The sequence below is a fragment of the Rhea pennata genome, chromosome 2 (genome assembly GCF_028389875.1).
Source record: "Rhea pennata isolate bPtePen1 chromosome 2, bPtePen1.pri, whole genome shotgun sequence".
NCBI lineage: Eukaryota > Metazoa > Chordata > Aves > Rheiformes > Rheidae > Rhea > Rhea pennata.
In genome coordinates this window covers 93446374-93464989 of record NC_084664.1, presented here as the reverse complement: position 1 = coordinate 93464989, position 18616 = coordinate 93446374, and the positions used below count along the sequence as shown (strand labels likewise).

The window sequence follows — 18616 nt, the reverse complement described above, 5'->3', positions numbered from 1 at the left end:
ATACAACAATCATAGACACAATCCCAAATTGCCACAGCTGGGCATGATGGAGCAACTATAAACTGGCCCAAAGTGTGTTTCTTTGTTCTGGCACCGGCACCACAGGACTGAGATAACTGGGTACTGAATTAAGATTAATTTATGCCAGTTCTGTATTGAGACTGATGTATGTTTCAGTTTCAAGCATTATTGTTAAAATGACAATATATAAGCTGTGCCATATTTTGTATTCTGACTTGTTGGTATAAATGAGGTGAGCTTTTTCACCCTTTGAACTTGCAGAAACATGAGCAAAGTTCCCTCGCAAAAAATGTTGGCGCTTTCTACTCTAGTTTGCAGTGAACTTGCATCTATTTTTTTTATGTTTTTCCCCCTGTTTCTATTCTTTCATGCTTTATCTGTTGGCATGCAGCTAAATCCAACCTGTTTCCAGAGGCAACATACTGTCTTTACACTTCATTTTGTGGACTGTAATCTCAGACAAGAAAAAGTAAAGAGCAGGTCAGCATTGCATGCTTTTTGCAATGTATTTTTATCATGCACAGACATAATCATTTTATTTAGGTTCAACATATATCTAAGTCAGAAAATCTAATGGAATATTAAAGAAATGAAAATAGAACTCTTTTGCTTTCAGAAATGGTGATTAAAAACTAATCTGTCAAAACAGGGACATTCTACTTGACTTACACCACAGTGCTACAATACTTGCAACACACAACACAACTACTTCGTAACACTTTTTGATTTGTTTTTGTCTAAACTTTACCCGGTAGATCAAAATTTTCTGGGTAAATGTCCATTTAGAAATCTTGTATTGTTACATAGGTTTCTAAACACCGTACTATATGCTCATTTTGATAGGAAAATGGACAGCTATTAATTACAGTCTTTTAGCTCTGTTTACTTAAAGAGATATTCATACCTCTAAAGAAATGATGCTCTTCGAGGAAGTTATGCTGTCATTGTGTGTTCCACGTGAATTCTTGGGCCACCACTTTTGCAGCACAGCAAAGCAGATGTATTTCAGACTAATACAGCAATTCATTCAGTGACTACATGACTACATACATGACTACACTTTTTTCCATAGGACAACAAAAATGTTTAAATAGCAGTGGGTAGAAGTTGCTGCACAACTCACCCTTAAGTGGGTGCTGCACTGATGTAGTCAAGAAGTAAAAAGCAAAGGTGACATAAAGCTACCTGCTTCTCTCTTGCAGGACAGCCCATGCTGTGGCCATGCAGCCGGCTTTGGATGAATCACAGAATTCCAGGAACCAGAGAACAAACCTCGTCCTGTGGGCAACGAGCAGAGCAGCAGCTGCCAGAACAATGCCGTGACTAAGGAGGCTAATGATGTGATCCTTGGATGCAGAATACCTTCAGCAGGAGTAAAGAGGAGTAAAATTATGGCACCGTTACTGGGATAGTGTGTCTTGTTCTGGTGCCCACACATGAGAAAAAAGATGTTAACAATTTAGGCTTCACAAAGGAGCAATCAGAGTTGTGTGATATCGAGACAAAGCTAATTTATGGTAAGAGACTTGAGATCAGTCTACTTAGTTTATTACAAAGGATCCCTCTCAGCCAAGAGGGAACCTAAGAGCAGATGCTAGGTACTAGGTTGTGCAGGTTCCTGACTGCAAAGGGCTCTGTTGTCCTGCAGACGAAGGCATAGCCAGATCTTATGGCAGGAAGCCAAACCTAGAAATAAGGTGGATAGCATAGCTCAGGGTAAAGATCAATTAACTTCACCAGGGTACTGTGCTTGGATTGTGCTCCAGCTTAACAGCCACAGTAGCCCTTTTAACCACTATGGCAAAGGTGTCATGAACTGCATATTATGAATTAGTGAGCTGAAACGCTACATAAATAATAGAGCCAAATGCAGCTAGCTGAGCTCAGAGAACTCGAAAGACCTGACTGGGACACCTGCATTGGAATAGCTCTTAAGGGGGGATTGAACAAATCTGAGACTTTCTTGGTGGCACAAGCAGTTCCAAGAGACACCAGTTGTGGTCTCTCCAAAAGTATGGTGGGTCTGTAATCCTTCCTATGCTATCTGTTCCACATTAGCCTGTAAAACAACACATCATCCATCCTCCAGTTCCTCCTTAGGGCTGGATTCAGGGTTATATGTGTATCCAGGAAAAAACATTTTTCTGCCTCTCTCCCATAGAAATCAATGGGATCTCAGACTGCCTGAAGATAAACATACATTTCAGTCTTCTCTGAATGAGGCTAAATAGCCTACTGATTGTGTCTAGGTAAAGAGCCAGTGGGGATCTTTTCTTCTCACTTGTTTGACTTCACACCCGCTTATTTCACATTGTCTATTTAGACGCTAAGTGCTTTAAAGCACAAACTGCCATTTCTATGGATGTAGTGTTTAGCACAGCTGAAGCCTCTCTTGATTGGGAGTTCTAGATGTAACTTGAACGAAGATAATAGAAATTTATAAAAAGACCTGAATTAATGCTTAGTCTCTTGTGCCATATAGTTTAACACCAGCACTGCTTTATCACTGCAAGCTCTCACAAAAGCTACAGTCATTCTGACTGGACCCACCAAATGCTGTTGTTACAGGATTTTGTGCTTTGTCTCATAGCAAATATTTCTAAATATTTCCAGAACTGGATTGTTTCTTTTCCATGAGGTTAGCACCACAAACTAAGACCACACACACTTCATGTGCTCAAAGAAGAGCAAATGTAATCAACATTTGCTAAGCAGAAATTAATATTAATCAAGCAAAAGCTAAAATAATGACTTTTCACACACACACACACGCAGTCACTAAGTCCTTGGATAACTTTTCTGCAAGCTCTCTGTATCTAGCTCTAGTTGCTAGTGGATCTCGGTTGAAATTCAGATTAGTTTTAGCATTGCTGTTTTTTCTTCTAATTGACTCTGTCGATACAGTCAGCTAATGGGACAGAGGAGCAAAGCAGGCAGAAAGGACCAAATGATTTCTAACATATGCTAGGCTATTCAGTGAAACATAATGAACCTGAGGCTCTAACATTACATAAATGTCAGAGATTTCCCAAGCCAAGCAACAAGAGTGCTCTATCAGAAAACCAGAAGGAATATTCTTTTTTTAATGTTGAAAGTATTAGGCCCAGACAGTGGTTTTAAACCACAGCTCCACTGGCAATGAGAGCGCTGTGCAGCAGAGGAAGCTCGTGGAAAAATTGTGGCTGACTCATCCATAATTCATCTGGCGTCCTGGGGAACGTGAGCACTGGAGTGGGATTGCTGGCACTCCTTGCAAGGGTGAGGCCTGCTGCCCAGGCGAGATATGGACAGGAACTAGCCAGCTTCCAAAGAGGTAACCTCACAACTGCAGCCTTGCTGCAGGCCTGTCTCTCCGCCTCTGACTGATAGGGACTGGTCTCCCTAATGCAGCACAAGGTGGGGAACCAGGAGCCTTCTCCCAGTGTGTGTATCCCTGGAAGATTTCATGACTTGCCGTACTGACCACGCTGCCTTGGAGGAGGCTCAGAGAGGGAACTGGCTCTGTGTCCTGGCCCAATAACACATACGATGATTTGAGGAATCTATCTGAATACAGTTTGTGAGCCCTTTTAATGCTGGGATCTTTACACCTGTGTGTGTGTGTGTGTGTGTGTGCGCGCGCGATGGGAACTCCACTCTGACTCTGCCCTTGGCTTGTAGCGTCTCAACTGGACTGAATTTCCCAGGGTTTCTGGTAAAAGGCTGGCCAGGTGTTCATAAACCGTAACAATCTAGTCACACAAAACCCAAAAGCTAGATGACTGCAGCCCAGGACAAACTAGTTCTTAAGACTTCAGCTTGGAGCTAGCTAAGCAACATTTTCCAGGTTGAGGGATTTCAAACTGATGAGGTTATTTTTAAGATATGACTGGACTGAAGAGACAAATAAAAATTCTTATGGGCTTTTTGAAAGAGAAACAGAAAAAGTGAAAGACATAGGCTGAATATCAGAGACTGTGATTTGCAGAAGTGTGCAGTAACCTAGGTCCTGAGGAGTTCACTAGGGAATCTTATGGAAGTCTGGTGAAAAGTAGTGAGGAAAAAGCGACAGAGAAATAAAAGTAGATGTGAATTATTTTGTCTTCATCTCTGCATTTCCTCTAGTGTCTGGGGCAATGGAACTGACTCCTTTGCAACTGACTGCTGCTGCCATTTTTGTGAAAGGATGATGTCCAGAGTGTTCAAACTATTGGAGGTGAGAAATAAGTTTGCAGGAAATCTGCAGATCAACCACTAGCCCTGGTATCTCAGTCAGCTGAACTGTGAGGTCAGCTGGCTTTCCACAAAAGGGTTACAGGCAGAAAGCCCATCCCCAAGAAATGGGCCAGCAAGACAAAAGATCGGCCACACAGCCTAGTCAGTTCAAAGGAGAGCTGAAGAGCACGTACATGCTAGTGCCCAAACACAACGACCTAGGAAGAACCCATCCAGACTGCAGATGCCCCAAGACATCTGTAGAGCAAGAGGGCTATATGCCATGCTTGCCACAGCGTGTAACTTCCACCTGAATGCTCTATTGATTATAGAGCATAGAATAATTTGAGAAAAATGAGATTCAGAACTCATTAGCTTGCAAAGAGAAGTTAAAAACATTTGGCTATGTTCGCAGTAGAATAATGTGCATTTATTCTACTTGTGAAAGCTGTGTTTCAAGAAACTAATCACCTTTCAGGCCTGCAGTAATTACTGGTATCCTACACAATAATAAGGTAAGCCTTATTCAAGAGACACAAAGAAATGCTCTCACATTAGTTACGCTGGAAAACGTAGCAAGTTATAATAATAAAAATATTGCCTTGCTAAAGCAAAGTTTCTTTACTACATGATGATGTTTAATCTCACATATACTTTCCTTGTCTTAAATTTAATTACATTCCAATATTGTGGTTTGTTATATCTATTTTCATCTCATATACTACTACCACTGTTCCCAAGAATACACTCCATTGCACAATTCTCTGTATTATTTTGAGGCAGCCTTTGGAATAAAGAATTAGTCCTGGGGTTTATCCACAGCTCTGACACGGGCTGGCTCAGTAATTTCTGGGCAAGTCACTGCATCTCTCCACCACTACTTTTCCAGCAGTAAGAGTGGGATAACAACCCTTCCCTTTTGAAAGCACCTGGAGTTGTGTGGATGAAGTACTATATAACAGTTAGGTACTGTGGGAATTCCTCATTTATAACTGGACTTTTACCTAGTAGACTTATGTACCACATTTTCTTTATTAAAGCTAAAAGACCAGTACTTGTCAAAGTGCCTATTAAAACTGGACAGGTGGAAACAGACAATCACTGAACGTTTCTCCTCTTAAGCCTGTTTAAATAGACAAAGACACAACAGTAACAGAAGCGAGCATTTAAACTAGACATTTGTGACCTATGTGGAATATGTACGATCAGTGCAGACTTGGTCATTAGTTCTGAATTCTGTTTTCTTAATGTGGTCTCTGAGGGTCTAAATGCAACATTTCTTGTGCCTGCAACTGGATGCACCCTTGGCCCAAGCAGGCAGGGGAGCTGGCTGAGTTGCCAGTAGTCCTAGGACATGGTAAGAAGGAATATCCTGAATTTGAGAGGAAAGCTAGAACTGCAGGCCTACCTCACTGTGACAATAGTTTTTAGGCCCTGCCTAAGAGTGCACTGAACTCTGCACAGAAAGTCTGTTAAGTTATGGAAGTTTCCTGTAGCCTCTGCCTCTTTGAAACACAATCAACAGCCAGATTAAATCTGTTTTGCAGTGGCTTTCATGTCATCAGATACTGGAAATTCTAAAAAGGTGCAAGTATAAATAATTTTGCTAAAAATGCAAGAGTTAATTTAAAAAGATGTTTCTATTTTGCCCTTATGCAAGATCAACTTATTAATTTATATGTTATTTATCTATATTTAAATTTATATTTTATATTTTAATATATTTATATTATTTTATATTTTATCTTTATTTATACTTTGCTTATTTACTTTATTTATATAATTTATTTATTATTAATTATACTTAAACAAGTATAAATTAGTATTAAATACATTTTCTTAAATAGTATGAACTACTGGAATGGTTATTTCATGTCATAACATGTAAAAATACAGTACACTGATTACAAGATCACCATAGCATCATGTATCTCTAAAGTTCACAGTAGTAGTTCAGATATATACCAAAAAATCCGAAACAAATCAGACTACAAGCCTGATGTTTTCGCTAGGTAATCCTTACTCGAATTACTACAGGGGCTTGCTTTTTCTTTCTTACCTCTGGTTTATTTCCTCATTTACACTCTGCATAATTCAAGCATCACATGCCCCTTAACAGTGAACATGTCCATTCCTGTTTGAATACAGGGCCTTGATATCTGATAAGCTATGCACCCGTGTAAAGTTTGCCTTATCAGTAACATTGTGAGGGAGCTTAAAATCCTATTAACACAAGTGAGATTGTAGGATCAGGACCAGAACTTTTGTTTTGGAGCTGCTATTCAAAGTACAGCAAATATATATCTTTGCTGCATTAGAGTCAATTCTGTGTCCATCACCCAAGCCCCAGTAAAGAGAGGTAAAACTTTGCAGTGCCCAATATTTGAACGTTTAAGAATATCATTTTGTTATGCCAAATTATTTTTTTTTCCCACACATCTATTGATTGTGTAGTTAAAGCACTGTTGGTCAAATTGTTTTTCTTACTGTTTCATAATTGCAGGGGAAAAACTTGTGGACGGGAACAGCACGCCACACTGACGAATGCAACTGTCACATAAGGCACAGGGCCTTAGATACAGGAATCAAACTACAGCCAGCTATCTGAGGAAAGCTCTTCTTCTACAAGGCACTCAGGTTCCCCTAGCAAGATTTTAACTCACCCTGGAAACCTGGTAAGGACATTTCTGCTAGCAGATCTACACCTGTAGCGTAGGCAGGGTGCAGACATTTTACTGCAGTCAAACCATATGCAGCTTGATTACACTTTGCTACATTCTTGACAGCACTAAAGGATCATGAAGCAGCAATTTCTTTTAGTGTATGTTTTTGTAAAAGGCACAGTACTGAATGTTCAAGATCATTGAGGATCCAAAATAAATATATTGTGGTAATGACGTTGAGAACATGGAAGAGCGTGTTATGTCACTTCACGATAAATAAACAGAATGACATTTCAGGCCTTGTTAATTTTACAACGTCTTTAAATTCAATATAGCACTAGATGCTAGGCCCTTCCTACCACGCTTTGACAGTTCAAACTAAGCATTGAAGGCTAGATATTATAATGCTACAGCATTCCTTTTTTATCAGTTAAAAAATAAAGTAAAAGGTCATGACTCATGCTCAGAAAGTATGTGGGATTTTGTTCAAACACAGGACTAATTCTGGTTGCATACAGCTTTCCTTCCTCCCCTTCCCTGCTTTTAGGACCCATAGGAAAAGGAAGAGGAGCTGCTTTTCAGGCAGTATTGATGTCCATTTTCAGTATCTCTTGAAAAGTTGTTGCTATGTATTTCATCATTAGCATTCATTTCTTCAAAGAGATAGAGAACCTCTGGTTGCCAGCGCTAGAAGACATGAGCTCTGATAAGCATTATCCGGCACCTCTTGCTGGCCAATTTTTAGTTACTGCTTTCACACACGTTCTTACCTGCTGTTCAATAACTAGGAATGACTAGTTCCTTGTTATAGCAGAGGAGTCTGCATTTTTCCTGCATTGCTGTTCCAAAAATTACTGGTTTTGTCTTCCAGCTCAAATCAATCCTGCTCTAGCCAATACCACATACCTGATCAATGAGCATTTTAAAAGATCTATATTCTCTGTAGGTAGACCTGGTTATAACACTTCCTTTTCTTACATTTTTCAGTGTGACTCAACATTCCTTCTATAAGACTGTGCCATTTCAATTATGGAAAGTAAGACTGTTCCAAGATGTATTGCAAAAAATAGAAGTTGTAGTTCAACCTTCCTCATTCAAATTACAGAACATAGGAAGCAAGAGGAACTCTTGCATTTAAATTGATAAAGGATTTGTATTAAAAGTTTGAAACAGAAGTTGCTGCCTTCTACGCTATTAGTAGTATTACTGCTTTATGTAACTATGTGATTCCATATAGTGGGTAAACTATAACACACAAATAAGCATTTCTGCCCACAAAGAACTTTTACTTCCGCATTAGAAGATATGAAAAGACAAAGAGCAGGCAAGCTCAATGCAGAAAACAGACTGGGGTGTGGAGGGTAGAGAGGGAATGCTGCAGAGAAGTAGCAGGTCTGCAGCAGGTCAAATGCCATCCTAGAATGCCATCCATTTTCCCAGCTCTGCCTCCTGCTCTTCCTGCTCATGGGCTAAGCTCAAGTAGGGAAGTGGAATGGAGAGCCAGCCCATTCTCACTGTTGCTCTCACTGCAGGGCCACCTGCATGCCAGGTTGGGCTGCAAACAAAAGGTTGGCTTTGTGTTCACCAGGTGGATCCCAGCAGCACCAGGGCAGTCAGGAGGCTGCCTGACCTTACAGTTCCTGCATGATCCACAAGGGTCAGGTATTTGTTCTCAATCACATCAAATAAAGGAATTTATGCTGCAGGCAGAGACTTCGGAGAACAAAAGCAGACTGAACAATATGCTGCCTCTAGGATGCAAATAAGTACTAAAAGAAGAGATTATTAAAAGCAAACAAACAAACCAAAAATTATACTATCTAAAAGGGCACAGATTTAACTTTCTCATGCAGTGAGTTTAAAGTAAATATCACATTCCTGAAAAAATATTAAAAGAACATTATAAAGGTTGCAAAGTCAAGCACTCATAATAATACAAAACAGGTTAATTTGGGTTGCTTTGCGGCTTTAATTCTCTCTTTCTGGGAGCACAGGCATCCTGGTAGTCTTTCTTTATATAACCATATATAACTTCTGCCAGAATGTAGAGTGCTCGGTTAAGGAGTAACTGGCTTGCTGGAGACGGAGATGGGTGCCTGCATCAACTTTTGTCAAATGTGCTGGAATGCAAAGCATCTCCTGCAGGTACCCTTCTCTCGGCATTAACTGCTGACAAAAACAAGATAACTAGCCTAGGTGAGATCCCTAACGCACTGGCGGATGAAGTGATTGCCGCTTCTAGTACTGACACAGAATGCTCTTACTGGGCATATTAGAGCTGTTCCCAGTAAAGCTAAGTACCCTGTTGAGGTTCCTCAGAGTTGCAAATTAACTTTTTTTAGCACAGGTTCTCATTCAAAAATCCAGGCTGGTTAGCACAGTGCTACTTGTTCTGACTCAAACCAGAAAAATCTGACTTAACTAAGGTAAGATTTTTTATGTGATTTGTATTGCACAATAGCCCTCACTAATGAACTGATTCTCCAATACAATTTCATGTTACAGGTTATTGTTAGAGAGAAGTGATGACCTCTAGAACACCTGGCTGATATCAGCCTCCTGTAGAATGCATTTTTGTAAGGGTTAGGTCTGAGCTGGGGATAAATGCTACCTGTTGTATTAAATAAATATCGCACTTTAATAAACATGCAAGTTTCTAGAACTGCACTCTCAAATATTTGAGTTGCTAATTGAAAGATGCTACGTAAAAGAGATGTTTGGATTTACAGAGCTTAGTCAAAGTTGCTTGGTTACTTGGTCAATGACAACAGATTCACCAAAACAAATAAGGAGTCTCTGACAAGCACATTTATCCTAGAACTCCTAACCAGACAGTTAAAATTAAGCAAATGACTTGTTTGTAAAAAACATCCTTTAATTACCAAGAACTAGCTGAGTGTGACAAATCCCTGACAACACTGAATTGTTAGTTTCCTGCTGTTTTTCATTTGCAATCTTTAAGTTTAAAAATAAATTCCTTGCTATCATGAGATTTAACAAACTAGAGCCTTTGCCAGACAGCATGTTTACCTATTAATAGACATTATCAAATATTAGTTACTTTAAGAAATACAGAAGTGAACTGCAATTAGCAATATACAGTGAAATGCTAGAACAACTTTTTGAGATGGAAAATAATTGCACTCCACATTTTCCTTAATATTTCTCACAAAATACCAATATTATTAAATATAAGGAGATCCTTATAAAACAGATAATCATTTGCTTCTCTACAAAGCTTGAAATGTGTAGCACTTAGAAGATGCTAAAATGTTGTCAGGTCAATGTTGCTGATTTTCATGATTTAATTGCAAATACCTCAGTATTTTTTTTTTTCAGCTGCCAAAGTCAGGGACTGCAGTAAGAATCCCAGCTTTTTCTTTTTCTTTTCTTTTTTTTAGGCTTCTAATTCTTATGGTTATGGTGAAAAGCTTGTAAATATGAAAGCAACGTCTCCTAAAAGCTCAGAAAACAGATCGCAGATAACCAACCACCTACCTACCCTCTCTAAATGTCTTATTTTTAAGAAAACAGGCTTTTAAACCAATTTCTTTCGTGGGTGGGCCTGACTCATGAGTTTTGAACACTTAGGATTGCACTGACATGAATTTGCATCCAAACTTAAATTTTACATTTCCAAAAGCACTGTTAAAAAATTAAAATGACAAAAATGCTTACATTCCAATTAGTTTACAGAATATCCGAATTAAATATGTATTTCTTCAAACCAATCAAGCATTGCCTTACAGTGCTTGTCTAAACGTAACAGAAAACTGTTAGTATATCAGTCACAGGAGGCTTTGAGAACAGATCATACAAGTGCCTGTCAGGAACATTTATGGGATAGCTGGTCCAGTTGTGGAAAGGGAATAGGTTATTTAGCATTTTGATTCCCCAAAAGGAGACCTCACTCTGCATTTTATTCAGGCTGGAAAACGCAGAGCACCCAAACAAAACTAAATAGCAGTTTCCTTAGTCTACTTCAACTTCAATCTGTGAAGTTATTAATAATGGAAATACAGAAATTTAACTTCCAACAAATGCATGTTTTAACCTAATAATGTTTCTGTGAAACTAAAGTCACATATTTTATTACTAAGACACAAGTGCGGAGGTACAACATAGCTGTAACAAATCAGTGAGAATACTGAGGTTTTCATATATTAAAGATATATATTGTGTTCTGTAAAATCCCCACACAGGTAAGTTCACAAGCTAAGTTAAAGAAAATGGCCAAGTAGATAGGATTCAGTAATTTTTAAGATGATTAAACAACGTTGCTGATGACAGAGGTTAACATAGGTGTGGCTTGGCAAACAACAATAATTGCTGATCATAATAATAAAATGTGCTAGGAACAGGAAGTTACTCTTCCTCTGATCTTCAGAGCACTCAGCTTATAGGTTACAATTACGACAGCATATATAATGGCAAGTAACCTTAAAAATAATAACCTGAAAAATTATGACCTTGTTTGAAATATTTTAGTTGGTCTGTCATGCAAGTATTCCCCAAGGTCACTGAACAAAATTAGAAAAAATATTTTGCATTTCATCAGATGATCTACTTTGTAGATGCATGTTTTTATACTTCTAAAATAAAAGAGGTGACTGCACATCCTAGAGGCTTCTAGTACATTTCATATCTTCAAAAAAAGCAAAGCATGAAGTGTAATTCTATAGAGTAGAATATTACTATCTAACAAGACCAGCATAAATATTCAGGATGTCATGCTCATCTGTTTCCACCAGAACAGATCTGAAAGAAGCAAACTAAAGATTGGCAGTAAGACTGGAAGAAGCTGTAATACCTAAAACTTAATTAATTTCAGTGTTTTCACCTGCCAGTTTCAAGTTCCTAATGTCCATTTAAAACCTACTTCTGCCACTAAGATTAGCATGTGGAACATTTGAATTTGTAGGTGTGTGAAATGCAGAGAGAAAAATAGTTTCTCATATGTAAACATCTATTTTACTAAAGAGCCAAGTGAGCTAAAGAAAAAAGCACGATGAAACTCCATCTGCGTGCAGTTCCTGGAGCCTTACTCATCCCACTTCCTGATTCTTCCTTTTGGCCTCCTTTCCCTCAGGGCCCTCCCACCTCTATAAACACCATAACAGTAATTATCCTGCCATTGGAGACTTAAACATTCTTGACATCATAACATCTCTTCTAACAAGTACAGGACATTTCACAAAGGCCTAGCCTGGCTTTCAAGAAGTGGGTCAGCTTGACACATCCCATGTGCTTCTGAAAGCCTGCAGTCTTTGAGCTTGCTCATCTATGGTAATGGGCACCCTACCAATGAACAGACTGGAAACAAAACACTGCCCAACTTGGGACAGGAACTTTAAAATGTTTATCGCAAGCAAGTAACTTGTAAATTTCCATCCTAATCATCATTTAGGGGATGTCCCGTTGTGCCCTGTAACACAAAGGTTTCCAAACCTTGCAGTTTGTGACCCACCTGCTCCTTACTGGTTGAAAGAATACTGGAACTCATCCAATATCTCACAGGAGTCAATGGATGTTCCGTATGAGGGCAAAAAGTTTTCTAGCAGAGGAACAGGAGCGTAGAGTGCTTCAATTCATTAGTTTAAGCAGGCTGGATGATTACCTCTTTTCTTACTCCATTCCATTTTTTTTTTCATCTGCTCTTCAATCTCACTTCATTTAGTTATTTACCACAGAGGCACGTTTTAGTTCAGTCTGATCTGGCCAAGGAAACTCTTTTACATTAGCAAGTTTGGCCAATGTGCCTTTTTCAGTCAATCGTTAACAGTTTTTCTTATATTTAAACATTTAAAATATGTCAGCTTGCTTGCACCCTCAGTAGAAATTCATGACAACTTAGAAATGGATCTTGACCTGCTGAGAATAACTTCTCTAATAGTGTGTTATAGTTTGGTATCTGTTTTCATAAAAGGAATAAACCAATGTGCCTCATCATATTTTCTATCCTGCCTCCACACAGATTTGTCTTGTGAATAAAACATATTTTATTCAGCTTGGAGGGCATTTTATTTCTGTGCTCATGTTGACATTTTAGTTAGAATATGATGCTTGTACAGTAGCCCAGACAAAAAGACTACAAAATCTTCCATTTATGATCTATCCCAAAGAACAGATTTTCAGTTCTCCTCGAACTGTCTTTTATTACTGGGTAAAAAATGTGTTATGCACCAAAAAACAATCCAAAGTACTTCTTCTTCCATGTGGAAGTGGATACAAACAACAAAACTGTGTAAGAAAAATATGAAGTAACTATGAAAATCAACTTTAAACTCATTAATAAAATGCAACTTATCAAGCTAAATTCCATACTGAAAATGATCTGATTTTACAACAGTAACTTTATGTAGTTGGCCATCAGAAAAGGAAAAACAGATTACAGAGATTAAATATGGTGAGATCTGGACAAAGGCCAGATCATACTTCCATAAAACTTGGAATCTCAATATATCACAGAGTTTATGCAGATACTGGAAAGGTAGGAACAGAATACAGAAAACAAGCCTATTCCTGCCACATATACATGTATACATTTTGTTCAAGTAGCAAATCTAAGTAAATAAATCAAAAACCCACAAACGAACCATTGTCAACCAAGAGAGATTTCTAATCACTCTTGGTCTAAGATAGGTGCAGGTGTATTTGACTCATACAGCAAAATTATTTCCATTAGCGATTGCTCAGTTTTGTAAAAACAGAAGCACTGTGTTACGTGTGAGCAGCAGTATAGTAATGCTGTAAATTGAAACTTGATTACCATGTGATTTAACAAAGTCAATAACTGCTGATGGCCTGTAATTCATATGATTCATTTTTGCAAGCCTTTTCATTTGTCAGTTCATCAAGCCCATTCTATATATGAACAATTGCACTAGCAAGAAAAAAAAATAGTCCAAAACAGCAAAGGGCTCAGCAAAATCCTCCAGGTGGTTTAAAGAGATCTATCCTTAACACTGTTGAAATATCATAGCATACTTGGTGGTTTTCTTTTCTCATTAGGACAGCATTTATCTTTGAACCTACTGTGCTGAAGTGCTGTCCTAATGAGAAAAGATAAATATCATACTGCTGATTTTGAAGCAGCTTCTTGAAGCAGGAAAAATTAATTCCGAAACAGTCACAAAGTATGCATTGCACTTAAGCAGAAGCAGTACTAAACAAAGAACAGCAGTTAACCATCACTACAAATGATACTACATTTCAGAGAGAAATTGGCTGCAAATTTGTCTCTGTAGCAGCTACTAGCATCCATACTAAATTCATATGTAACTACCATGTGGAGGGACAAAGGACAAACACAGAAATAGATTCCCAAGGAGGATCCTGCCTCTGTTTCCTGATGACAGCCAGAATGCTATCAGCATCACTTGCACAGATGGCTATAGCCCATTTATTCACCCTTAATTTCACTCACATGAAGAGTAGCTAACACAGGATCCAAGAGTTAAATTAACCTCAGCAATGCTGATGCCATGCAGAATGCCCTGTGTTGAGAACAGGGTGTCCTTATGTAACCAAGAATGTATTATTCTTACTGATACTGTCTAGAGGGGTGAGTCAGGGGCTGCTATGGCCTCTGTTCTCGCTTTGATTTCCCAAGGAGAGGACTGACTGGAGTCCTGAGGGTGAGCTGATGTTCATGCAGCAGGTTTGTCGGAGTAGGGTCCTGGAGTGAAAGAACGAACTAATTACCTGCGCTGATGTTAAAAACCTGTGTGTGACATATTGACACCCTGCTGGTGTGTCCAACAGAAGGCCAAAGAAATGCCCTCAATTGCTGCAGTGCTTAGATTGTGTTTGCTTTGGTTGAAAGAGTCACTAGAACTAAACATAAATAAAAAGCAAGCATAGAGAAGAAAATCTCTACATGTGCAATTAGGCCTGACCAGGATTTCTGCAAAACAAAATAATTTCTAGCTGATCTATCCACTAAAATTCCTCTAAACTGTCAAAAAACTCCAACTCATAACCAATGAGATATTGGTGGACTAGTTCACATTTTATAGCATTTCAAAAGGTCTTTGAGTAAGTCCCTAAGCCAGAGATGACTCAACCAGCTAAATAATCACTGGGCAAGAGGAAAAGCACTATCACGTCTCAAAAGCTGGAGATGGAAAACAAAGAGCAGAATTCAACAGCTAGTTGCTGATGGCAGAAGGTCAATGACAGCCAGCTTCAGGGTTCTGCAGCAAGTCTCCTATTGTTACTGTATTTGCTATTGATTTGGAAAGAGAATTGTACTGTGAGATTGTAAACTTTGCAGCTGTCATAATTATTTCAGTTAAGCAAGACAAGAGGGGACTGTGCTGATGAGAAAATCCTAATAAAATGGAATGGATCATGTAATCGTGAATTAAGTTCAATGTTGCAAATGCAAAATAATGCATGTTAGAGAGGCAAATGTGTACTGCTTCTACATCTGACAAGTTCTAATTTAGTTACATCAATTGAAAAACAGAAACTGGCCGTTTATGTAAATATCTAAGTGATCTCTCTAATCCACACGAAGCTGTAGTCAGAAAACAAATAAGCTGTCAGAACACAGACAGAATAAATAACATCCTGATTAATATCAAGTATTAGAGTACCTTTATCTAAAGAAAATCATTTTCTCCCCTGGAACAGTATACTGTACATCCCACCTCAGAAAAAGTGACATGGACAAGGAGATTTCCACATCTGTCTGGGGGCATATTTTGAGAAAAATGCTCTTATATAAGTATTTCAATAGATTGGGATTATTTACCTTAGAAAGGAGACAGATAAATGACAGAGGATAAAAGCAAAAAGAGTAGCAAATAATTAAGAAGACTTAAGCATGAAAACACTTGCTCTCCTGTCTTACTGAGTAAGAACAGGAACTTTATGGTGGCAAGTTCAGAATAGGTGACTGAAATATTTTTGCACAAACATAAGCAAGCTATGATGCTCGTCTCAGTCAGGAGCCAAGGGAAAAAAATTATTGAAATTCAGAAAAGGATTAGATGTTTACATCTAAATTTATGAACATAACAACATGTCTCACATCAAAACAGTGAATGCTAACCAAATGCTAAATTTTCTAAATTTACTCCTAAACTTCAACCTCTAGGTATCATAAATCAAACTTAGACCTAGTGGGAGATAGTCTACCAGTGCCAGGATAACGTAACCCTCAGGTATGACCGAGTGTGTATTCTGCCTCCATCCTACACATTTCTACTTTTGTATAGTTTGCAGCTTTTTGGTAGGCTATTTATAGATACTGGATTTTGTCCAGCCATAGATGCTACAAGTCACCATAGAGCTGTCTCATGTGACAGGATATTTTGGTGACTACAGGGATGAAATGGTGTTTAACTTCTCACAAGCCTTCCCTGAGTGTCACACTCGTATTACCTCACCTGCCACTTCACAGGGTGGAAGCACAATTAACCTGTATTTCCTGGACTTATTCTCCAACACACCGGCAGCTGGAAATAGTTTATGAAGCACTTAACGTTTCAGGCCCATGAAATCCTCCTTCTCCTCTGATGCTTTCAGAGTCAGGCTTTCCTGTTTCTAGGTGTTTCTCTTTTGCTGTTGCCATGTGAAACCTCAGCAGACAACCACTTATTAAGAGATGACATTAAGTATTGGCAAAAACATTCCTCAAAGCACAAGCCAAAGGAGAAAGAAAGAAAAAAAAAAAAGCCCAACAACACCGTTTTGCTTCTCCTGCCCCCACCAGTCCAGGAATCCCCGAGCTTTCCGGCGCCTTGAGGGCGATCCCGCTTGGACTCGGTTTACTTCTGTCCTTGGGAGCGGGCTGAGGCCCGGGCAGCTCCCACCCCTGCAGCGACACCAGCCCTTCGCCCCCTCTCTCCTGTGCCCGCCCGGCCGGGGCACAAGCCGTCTCCCCTCCCGCCCTCGCCGCCGCCGCCCTCGCGCCTCGGCGCGCGCCGCCCGCCAACGGCCCAACGGCGCGGCCTCGCGCCCGCCGCCGGCTCCGCCCCTCGCACCGCCCCCCGCGGGGCGGGAGGGGGGAGGAGGGGGGCAGGGAGCCGGACTCAGCTGACTCGGGGACGCACCGCGAGGACGGAGCGCGCGCGCCAGGCGCGAGGCGAAGGGAGGGGGAGGCCGCGGCCGCCCTGCCGCGGCGCCTGGCGCGCGCTCCCCGCCCGCCTCGCTTCCGCCCGGCGCGCGGAGCCGCTCGCCCCGCCTCGCGCGCGCTCTCCTCCCGCCGGCGGCTCCCTCCGCGCCGCGCCGCCCCCCGCTCCCATCGGGCGCCCCCGGGGGCCGCAACCGCCGCCGTCGTCGTCACCGCCCTCCGCTCCCTCCTCCCCCCGGCGCTCCGGTCGGCGGTGACCCGCCGCGTAACCCTCCGGCGGCGCCGCGCTCCGCCGCTGCCGGGCCTGCGCTGCGCTCCGCCCCGGGCCCGTCCGCTGACAGCCGCGACCGCGGGAGGTGGCGGCGCAGGAGGAGGAGGAGGCCGGAGCCGGGATGTCCGGGCAACAGCAACAACAGCCGCCGCCGCCGCAGCTCCCCTTGGCGGCCGCCGCTCCGCCGGCGGCGCCGGGGATCCCCTCGGCCGCCAACCCCGGCCCGGCGCCGGCCGCCGCGCTCCTGCTCCACCCGCCGCCGCCGCCCGCCGCCGCGCCGCCGCCCGCCGGCAGCAGCGGGGCCGCGGCGGGCACCGGCGGCTCCGCGGCGGCGCTGGGCCTGCCGGCCGGCGGCGGCGGCAGCGCCCCGGCGCCGTTCCCGCACGGCGACCCGGCCCTCAACGAGCAGGAGAAGGAGTTGAAGCGGCGGCTGAAGAGGCTCTACCCGGCCGTGGACGAGCAGGAGACGCCGCTGCCCCGCTCCTGGAGCCCGAAGGACAAATTCAGCTACATCGGCCTCTCCCAGAACAACCTGCGGGTGCACTACAAAGGTGAGCGCCGGGCCGAGCCGAGCCGGGCCGGGCCGGGCTGGGGCAGCGGCCCGGCGCTGGGCAGGGGGCGCCGGAGCAACAATAACAGGAAATAACCCGCGCTCCCCTCTCCCCCTTTCTTCCCTTTTTTTTTTTTTTTTCTTTTCTTTTTTTTTTCATCCCTAAATAGTGCGCAATATGGAGAAGGAGGGTATTGCTTTTTCTTCTTTAAGCTTTATTTCCTATCCTTTCCCTTCCCCCCTTTTCCTCCCCCTCCCCCCCTCCTCGCTTTTCTGCCGCGGTGTTTGGGGGGAGGAGAGGGGAAGCAAGGGGCCGCCCCCGGCTCCTTGCGCCTCTGGAGGGGCATTATGTAAACTCTGCCGCTTCCCCCTGCGGTGCAGGTACCTCCGGAGGGTTTGGGTGTAAGGCAGGGAATAAAGGAAAATCGGAATGACGTGTCCTGTTTATGATAATGAGCAAGAAAAAAAAGTGTTTTCTCCCCCCCCCCCCCACCTTCTCTCGGCAACGGTAAGGGTTAAATGGAGTTATGAGCAGCAAGCATTAAGCTGTTAAACACGGAAATGACGGGGAGGGGGAAGCACAGAGAAAAAACACAGTTTATTTTTAAACTGTGAAAAATGGAATTAAAGTCACCGGCTGCAGTCGTGCCTGGGCATTGTACCGACTACACAGTGATTTGAGGGAAGGAATGACAATAGGACTTGTGTGGAACAAGGCAATCTTATAAATTTGTCCATACCTGCTTCATAGTTAGGGTTACAGATTTCCTAAGAAGCGAGACAAATGAAAGTATATACTTGTATAAATCAGCAGTCAGGTAACAGTAGAGAAACTT

The 18616-nt window shown here is 41.8% G+C and overlaps 1 protein-coding gene across 1 annotated transcript in view; it reads left to right on the top strand.

The window, feature by feature from the left end:
- Nucleotides 1-17101: 17101 nt before the first annotated feature.
- The window catches only part of RANBP9 (RAN binding protein 9), a 40252-nt gene continuing 38737 nt past the window's right edge, over nt 17102-18616 (top strand). The window contains exon 1 of the mRNA XM_062569921.1: nt 17102-17781. Coding sequence (XP_062425905.1) covers nt 17352-17781 — 430 coding nt within the window. The 5' untranslated portion in view covers nt 17102-17351. The remainder of the gene's footprint in view (nt 17782-18616) is intronic.